The 8,148-nt window shown below is 42.3% G+C and overlaps 1 protein-coding gene across 1 annotated transcript; it reads right to left on the bottom strand.

Annotated features, from left to right (window-relative positions):
* Positions 1-2,486: 2,486 nt before the first annotated feature.
* On the bottom strand, positions 2,487-7,931 carry LOC306986034 (serine/threonine-protein kinase pim-1-like; the record flags this gene model as incomplete). Its single annotated transcript, XM_079588875.1, has 6 exons — positions 2,487-3,150; positions 3,264-3,434; positions 5,359-5,737; positions 5,829-5,882; positions 6,400-6,494; positions 7,745-7,931. The coding sequence occupies 6 exons, from the start codon at positions 7,929-7,931 to the stop codon at positions 3,014-3,016; spliced, it is 1,023 nt and encodes a 340-aa protein (XP_079445001.1). The 3' UTR covers positions 2,487-3,013.
* Between the last annotated feature and the right edge of the window lie 217 nt (positions 7,932-8,148).

Raw genomic sequence — 8,148 nt, 5'->3', positions numbered from 1 at the left:
GGAAACCATTCCCGGAGTAAGGGGACGCAGTCGGGGGAAGAATAAGTCAAAGTAAGCCAAATCCAGCGGACGGCAGGCAACAGAGCCGGCTTGATCCAGAGCCATCGAACCTTTTAGGGGTTCCAAATACGAAGCGCCTATAGAACCTTTTAAGGTTCTATATAGAACCTTTTCTTCTAAGAGCCATCGTGTGTCCCGGGTCGATGTCGTCCTGAACCAGAACCTGAAGTGTATCCGGCTTGATCCAGAGCCATCGTGTGTCCCGGGTCCAAGTCGTTCTGAACCAGAACCTAAAGTGGATCTGGTTGATCCAGAGCCATCGTGTGTCCCGGGTCGAAGTCGTCCTGAACCAGAACCTGAAGTGTATCCGGCTTGATCCAGAGCCCATCGTGTGTCTCGGGTCCAAGTCGTTCTGAACCAGAACCTGAAGTGGATCTGGTTGATCCAGAGCCATCGTGTGTCCCGGGTCGAAGTCGTCCTGAACCAGAACCTGAAGTGGATCTGGTTGATCCGGAGCCATCGTGTGTCCCGGGTTCAAAAGGTCCTGAACCAGAACCTGAAGTGTATCCGGCTTGATCCAGAGCCATCTTGTGTCCCGGGTCGAAGTCGTCCTGAACCAGAACCTGAAGTGGATCTGGTTGATCCAGAGCCATCGTGTGTCCCGGGTCGAAGTTGTCCTGAACCAGAACCTGAAGTGGATCTGGTTGATCCGGAGCCATCGTGTGTCCCGGGTTCAAAACGTCCTGAACCAGAACCTGAAGTGGATCCAGCTTGATCCAGAGAAATCGTGTGTCTTGGGTCCAAAACGTCCTGAAGCAGATCCTGGAGTGGATTCAGTTGATCCAGAGCCATAGTGTGTCTCGGGTCCAAAACTTCCTAAACCAGAACCTGAAGTGGATCTGGCTTGATCCAGAGCCACCGTGTGTCCGGCTTGATCCAGAGAAACCGTGTGTCCCGGGTCCAAGTCGTCCTGAACCAGAACCTGAAGTGGATCCGGTTGATCCAGAGCCATCGTGTGTCTCGGTTCCAAGCCGCCCAGAACCAGAACCTGAAGTGGATCCGGCTTGATCCAGAGCCACTGTGTGTCTCGGGTCCAAGTCGTCCTGAACCAGAACCTGAAGTGGATCCAGCTTGATCCAGAACCACCGTGTGTCCCGGGTCCAAGCCGTCCAGAACCTGAAGTGACCACAGAGGACTTACCAAAAAAGTCCAGGCATCATAGATTATGCATTAAATGTGGTCCACAAATATCCAAGAGTGACTGTCAGTCGTAAACCAAGAGTGTACAGCAATTAGAAAACCAAACAAACATCCAAACAAACATCCATACAAACCAACAAACAAACAAACAAGAGAGCAACAGACGGCATGCCATCCTGAATCACCTCATTGCGTTCTGCCAGGCAGTTAGCTAACAATGTATTAATTTAAGGCAGAAACAATAAGCTCATTGAAGAAATAATTATAAGTTGTGAACATTATGATTACAATATATGAAAATTTTTTAGCATTGGTGTATGTTGATTCAGAGTTTATGAAGTCCTCGCAGGAGTTTGCATCCTCTTGAGTCGTCTCTCACAGGTGTTGGTCATCTGAAGTCTTTATGAGAGGCGGGATCCAAACTGGAGCTGAAGTACTCTCAAGTTACCTCAGGATGGGCATCCCAAGATAAAACAGAAAAGCAAATAAAAAATAATTAGCGTAGCTGCTGTTCATAACATTCATAAGGCTACCAAATGCCACAACTTTTGATTGCTTTGAGATATCAACACACAATTTTGCTCAGGTACAGTTAACATGATTGTGAACAATGACCTTTATATACGTTCTAATAGTCATGCATGAATAAAAATTCAGCAGTGTAATGTGAGGATCTCCAAACATCCAAATAGGTTTTTTTTTTTCCTTTCTTATCTGTCAAACGAGACCATTGATCACCACATTGATCCTATACCTATTTTTGTAGAATTCTAGGCCCTTTGCTAAGTATGCAACTTAGGTGTGATATTTGTGATATATAAAAAAGCAATCAGGATGTAAGGGGTTAAACAATATGGTGTGTGTGTTTGTGTGTGTGTGTGTGTGTGTGTTATTAAACAAATTTTCCCTCCACCCACACAATAATTTGAATATGTTTATGAGAAATTTGAGAATCTGACAAGTACAGTTTTAGTTTTTTTTTTTTTGTTGTTTTTTTATTCGCAACATAAGGTTACTTTAGTTTTCTCCTGTTTTGTGCATTTTTTTTTTGCAGCTCCTATTTATAAGAAGTTTTTTCCCCTTTTGTGCACTACATTTTCAGCTCATTCTTTACTGCGAGCTCTTTTGTTGTGAACCAAATTTGCTGCTTCTTTTTGTGCACTAAAGATGCTTTCACACTGGCAGTTCAGGCAGGAGCGCACATGTACACATGTAGGGGAGGACAGTGGTGATGACTTACCTTGGATGTGAGCGAGAGTGAGCCAGCAGTGTATTCGTGCAGAGTGAGTGCAACCCGCTTTCTCCTCAATAGAGTCCGTTTGCAAGAAAGGCACCTTCACATGACGCACATACAGTTGAAGCAAGTCTTAATTAATATAAAAAAAACACTATATTGACCTGCGTTTTGTGTTCTATCATGCGCTGTGCATCGGGTTTCTATAGAATCAAGGGTGTATGAAACAATCTGGGAACAATTGCACTCGGATTCGGACTGGAGCAAACATGCCCAGTGTGAAAACCCCTATGTTTTTCCTATCTTTGTGCACTAAATAAGCTCTTCCAACTTTTCTCTATTTGCTGCTGCTTTGTTTGTGCACTACTTCTGCTCTTTCTTAGTAATTTGCCTCTCTCTATGGAGCACCCATTTGCTGCTTTTTTAGCTAAGATTGCCACTCTGAAGTCTCCCTGCTGAATGGTTTGTGCTGATTTTCCTCACTTTGGAGCATCTGATAAATAAATAAATATAAAGAGCTTGTGCCAGCACTGCTTGGCCTTTCACAAAAGTGGTTTCTGTCATCATCTGCCTTCCCTCCTAAGCTACACTACCTGATTCCTGAGCTACTCGTGACATTGGTCCCTGCTGAAACCATTCATGCTGTAAGATCTCCTCTATAGTTGCTCGCTCTGTTGGTTCGCGAGTCAGGCACCGGCCTATCAAATCCTGGCATTCTGTACAAGTTTTCACAAGAGCACAGGTCATGTATAAAACTTGCATGCATTACGTAAAGGATTGTACTGATATTGCATGTGTTTAAAATGTTATTGTAATTGTGTTCTCTCACCTCTGGATATTCTGGAGTTAAACATCAGAGCACCATTATTCATATCTTCTAAACTTTCAAAGGGCTGACGTCTGCACATCACTCTGTACATCATAACTCCCAGAGACCAGACTGTTGTCGGCTCTGCCTCATATTTTAAGATCTTGTAGTACTCAGGTGGGCGACATGCTCCTGTTCATTAAAAGCAAGAGATATTCAGGTTAAGCAAATATTTAATTTACAAAAGTCAACTTGTCCAAATTTTCCGCATATCAATTATTCGCTTCGATTAAATCACTACACACACAAGACTGACACATCATTAGGGGCTTTCGCACCGGAGGAACCTTTTCATAGTTCCTAGAACTATTGGCGGAAGTTCCCGGATTTTGCCGTTTTCGCACCGCAGGAACTGGGAACGTTTTTAGTTCTAGGAACTCCTTTTGGAGAAACTGATTTAGCTCCTACTTCAGAGTCGGTCTAAACCAGCACTATAGTAACTGCCAGTGACGTTATGTACGCCGATTGGCCGAACGCACGTGGAACACCAGCACTCGCCATTTATGAAAAAGCTATGTAAACACACAGATTATAGATTATTTAGAACTAATGCTGGGTACACATCGAAAGATTTTTTACATCTTATAAGATTTTCAAAATGTGATAGACCACAAACATGAGGCCAAAAAATCCTAGATTTCACCGTTTTGCTCCTACAGTGTGTAACAGATTTTCACAAACAGATTTTCAACCAGTCTCGACTGTGAACACAGGACATCTGGCAAAATCTTGCGACATCTCACGGACGATATGCAGGAAGAAATTGCAATGAAATTGTTTGGGATGATTTTCAGAGAAAATTCACTGAAAAAAAAGGGTTTGGGGGTGAAGTCGTGGAGTCTGTACACGTTACAGAGTGAGCTAGAGGTGAGCAATGGTCACAAAAACACACAGCTATGTTGTTCTCAGGTCTCTCTTGGAAAAGAGATCTTTGTCACGTGTGGGAGACGAGAGACGTGGATTCAGTTGCAGAGTGATTTATTTGGATGACAGACAGGTAAGGTACAAACTCCAAAGCTCGGAAACAAACGGGAAGTTACACACGAAACACGTAACATGTACAACGAATCGGCACCAGACAGCAAACACAAGGAGATTAAATAGACTAACAAACAAAAGAGGTAACAAGGCAGGCAGGTGGGGGAAATAAACCAATAACGAGATAACAAGATGGGCGGGGTTGACAATTAGACGAGAGCACATGGCACAAGAAACAACAAGACACTGACTCATGTGCTCACACAGGACCAGACTGAACATAAACACATGACAAACCAAGCGTGTCACAGCCCTGTCACAAACCCATAGGAAAATCCAGGCCGAGGTGACAGAACTGTGACAGATCTTATTCTCTTTAAAATGTTGAATATTTACGATTCGCAATCGGGGAGGCCCCGACGTTCTTCCGAGCAGGTTCGGACACTCTTAACACACCTCACACCAAGGGAAAATCTGATAAGATAATCGGTAGAACCATCAAGATAATCGTGAGATAACTAGGATTGTCGGAAGGGGGGAAATCAGCCCAAAATCAGCCCGATTATCTTTTGGTGTGTACCCAGCATGAACATGAACATGTAAGAACATGTAAAACAGTGATAGATGGACCTTTTAACCTTTACGCTGAGGAGAAAATCCAATGCAACTTTGAGGGTACCAAGCCAAACATGATTATGTATTTCTGCTCAACCACACAACATACGCTAATACCTTTTCACTACTGTCTACTTTCTATGTATAACAGTTCTATCTAATAACGTACTAGGACTGTTAGATCGATCGTAAACTAATGAACACGGAGAATGTGAGCGCTGTGTGCTCAGACTCTGGCGTTCTCAGCGCCGTCAAAATAAAAGTCACAACAACAAACGCGGCTTACGTCGCTTCAGAGTTCGTACTGGTGGTGCAAATGCAACCAGGAACACGTTCCTAAGGGAACCATTAGTTCTCGGGGAACCATCCTGGAGGCTAGTTCCTAGATCTGAGTTCCTAGAACTACCCGGTGAGAAGCCCCTATTTGGGCTTATTGCAATGCTAACACAAAAAGCCAACTGACCTGTAAATTCACCCAAGTAACCACTTTTGAGGAGGTCACCGCTGCCAAAGTCGATCATTTTGACTTGGTTCGTAGTTGTGTTGATCAGAAAGTTATTTAACTTAATGTCACGGTGGAAGACGCCTCTGTCAAAACAGTGTTTGGCTCCGAGCACTGCTTGGTACATCAGGTCACGTGCCAACGATTCATTCATTCGCAGTACGTTGCTGACAACGAATCTCTGCAAGTCTTTGCAGGGCTGCGGATACTCTAGGATGAGGATGTACTCGTCTTCCTCTTCAAACCAGTCCAGCATGTGCACAATGTAGGGGCTTATTGGAGGCTGATTGAGCAGCAGGTTTAGAGCCACTTCGGCTAACAGTGGCTTGGAACACCCAGGCTGAAGAAAAGAGTCAAACAAAAGGTTAGCTGACTTTCAATATAAGATATATTATTTGTATTTAAATATATGCATTGTTTTGCCAACTTACAATTGCAATACACCGATCCTCTGTTGTACACTTGGGGATAAATTTGATGGCGACCTAAAAAAAAGATATTGGCATTATAACAAATGTTAATAAATGTAAATAATGTTCCATTAAAATTTATTTTAAAGTCCCCCTGTGGTGAAAATCCAGCTTTTAATGTTGTTTATGTTTCTATGTGGTGTTTATAATATGCTTTAAGACAAACCATGTGCAAATTCATAAGTCAACACCATTGCAGAGTATTTTCTCTTTAAAACTGCAGACCGTCTAAAAAAAAAACTGCTTGAAATCGCTGGTGTTTCTGAAGTCACAAACTACCTTGTAACCAATCAGGTCAGGTCAACGTGAGTGAGTGAGTGAAGACGGGGATAATTTGCATATTCATAGAACCATGTATACTAAATGAGGCCAGAGTGTAGAGTTACATTCAAGCTATTTTGAATATGTAATTTTGGTGATCAAATGTGTGTTTTAAGGGATAAATGATTGACTACAGGGGGACTTTAAACATGTTTTGGTCAAAGCTCAATGTATATGGTACATTTGGTGAAAACAGCAAGATTGATTTTACCTGCTCGCGGCTAAATTTCGAAATCCCCTCGCAGACGGTGCCGAAGCCTCCTTCTCCAATCTCCTCTCCCACTTCAAAAACCTCAGAAAACGGAACTGCAAAAATGTACCAAAAGAACATGTTAATATATCAGATTCATAGTCATACATGACATGTATACTAAATATGGTTAAGAGAAAAGTAAAACAGCAGGAAAATTACATTACAAGTTACATCTTACAGATACCTGGGTTTTTATATGGACAATGTTCTTTGTTGGAAGACACACATTGACAGTCTGTGCACACGACTACAGCAGAGGCTTTACTTTTTAAGAAGACTGAGACTGTATGTGGTGGGCAGTGACATTTTTCTTGTTTTTTACCGAGCCACGCTTGAAAGTCTTATTCGTTATGGAATTATAGTCTGGTTTGGAAATTTGTCTGTTCAATTGAAAAACAAATTGGCCCATATCCACAAAACAGCTATGAAAATCATAGGAATAAAACAATATGAACCCATACAGACTCTATACGAAGAGGCAATGATGAGAAAAGCAACGAGTATTAGTATTGACTTTGAACATCAGCCGTTGCCATCTGGAAAGAGACTGAGAATGGCAATTTTTAAAAATAATAGACTGAAGCTTTCATTTGTTCCGGCCTCGATAAAATTGTTGAATATGACCCGGAACAATGCACCTATAGCACACTAGCAGTAGCACATTACTGTGTTAAGCACTTTACATATTTTGTATTTTATTTGTATACATTGTTGTACTGTGTGTATATATTGTTGTGTTGTGTGTTTGTAATATTGTAGCACTTTGCCCAAGACAAATTTCCCTTCGGGGACAAATAAAGTTTATCCTTATCCTTATATTTCTTTAAGTAGGGAGTCAGAAAAAAATTATACTTAGTTTACACGACACAGTTTTCAACTAAAAACGTAAAACTGTTTATGTGTTTTGGCCGTTCATTTACACGACAACAGCGTTTTGGGTGCCTGAAAACGAAAACTTTTGAAAAAACTTTCAAAGTGCAAGTTTTTGAAAACGGTCTCTGTGTAAACAACAAAATCGCTCTGAAGAATCTCTGAAGACGATGAGGTCATGCACATGCGTATTACGTGTTCAGTCTATAGTGTTTCATCGCCATCTAATGGTCTGGCAGCAGAATACAGCGTTTTAGTCGTTGTCTTGGATCCGTGTGAATGGGGATCGTTTTGACAATGGGGTTGCCTGTACGCGGAAAGGAAACTCAAAGGAAAAATGTATCTGTTTTAAGCATATCGTTAGGGCTAGTGTAAAAAACTCATCAGCATGACACATTATATTACAAAAAGGTTGACATAGAAAAAGACTCACGGGTAGATGGGCCCGGGGAAGAGGCTGTTCTTAACCAATTTTGATCTCCAAGACGTCTTCGCTTGGAAGCAGCACCTGTAAGTTTAGGAGATCTTGGCTCAGGGCATGACGGGCCTGGAAGAGGATCAGCTGGATCCTGCAGACCTGTAAGCACAAGGACACATGGTTCTACGACAGATGTTATCATTGAAGCAGCTGGATCTCGATGGTCAGATGAACCAGGCTGCTGATCTTCTGGAGGATCAGTAAGATCCTGCAGATCTGTTGGCTCATGGACTGATGGATCCAACTGAATATCACTCGGATCATGGAGAGATGGATCTTCAGCCGGATCCTGCAGAACCGTTATCTCATGACCAGATGGATCCAGCTGAAGATCAGTCGGATCCTGCAGAAACGTTATC

This window comes from Phoxinus phoxinus (genome assembly GCF_949152265.1).
Source record: "Phoxinus phoxinus genome assembly, chromosome: 18".
Taxonomy (NCBI): domain Eukaryota; kingdom Metazoa; phylum Chordata; class Actinopteri; order Cypriniformes; family Leuciscidae; genus Phoxinus; species Phoxinus phoxinus.
Note: the sequence above shows the minus strand (reverse complement) of the source record. Positions and strands in the feature narration are given on the sequence as shown.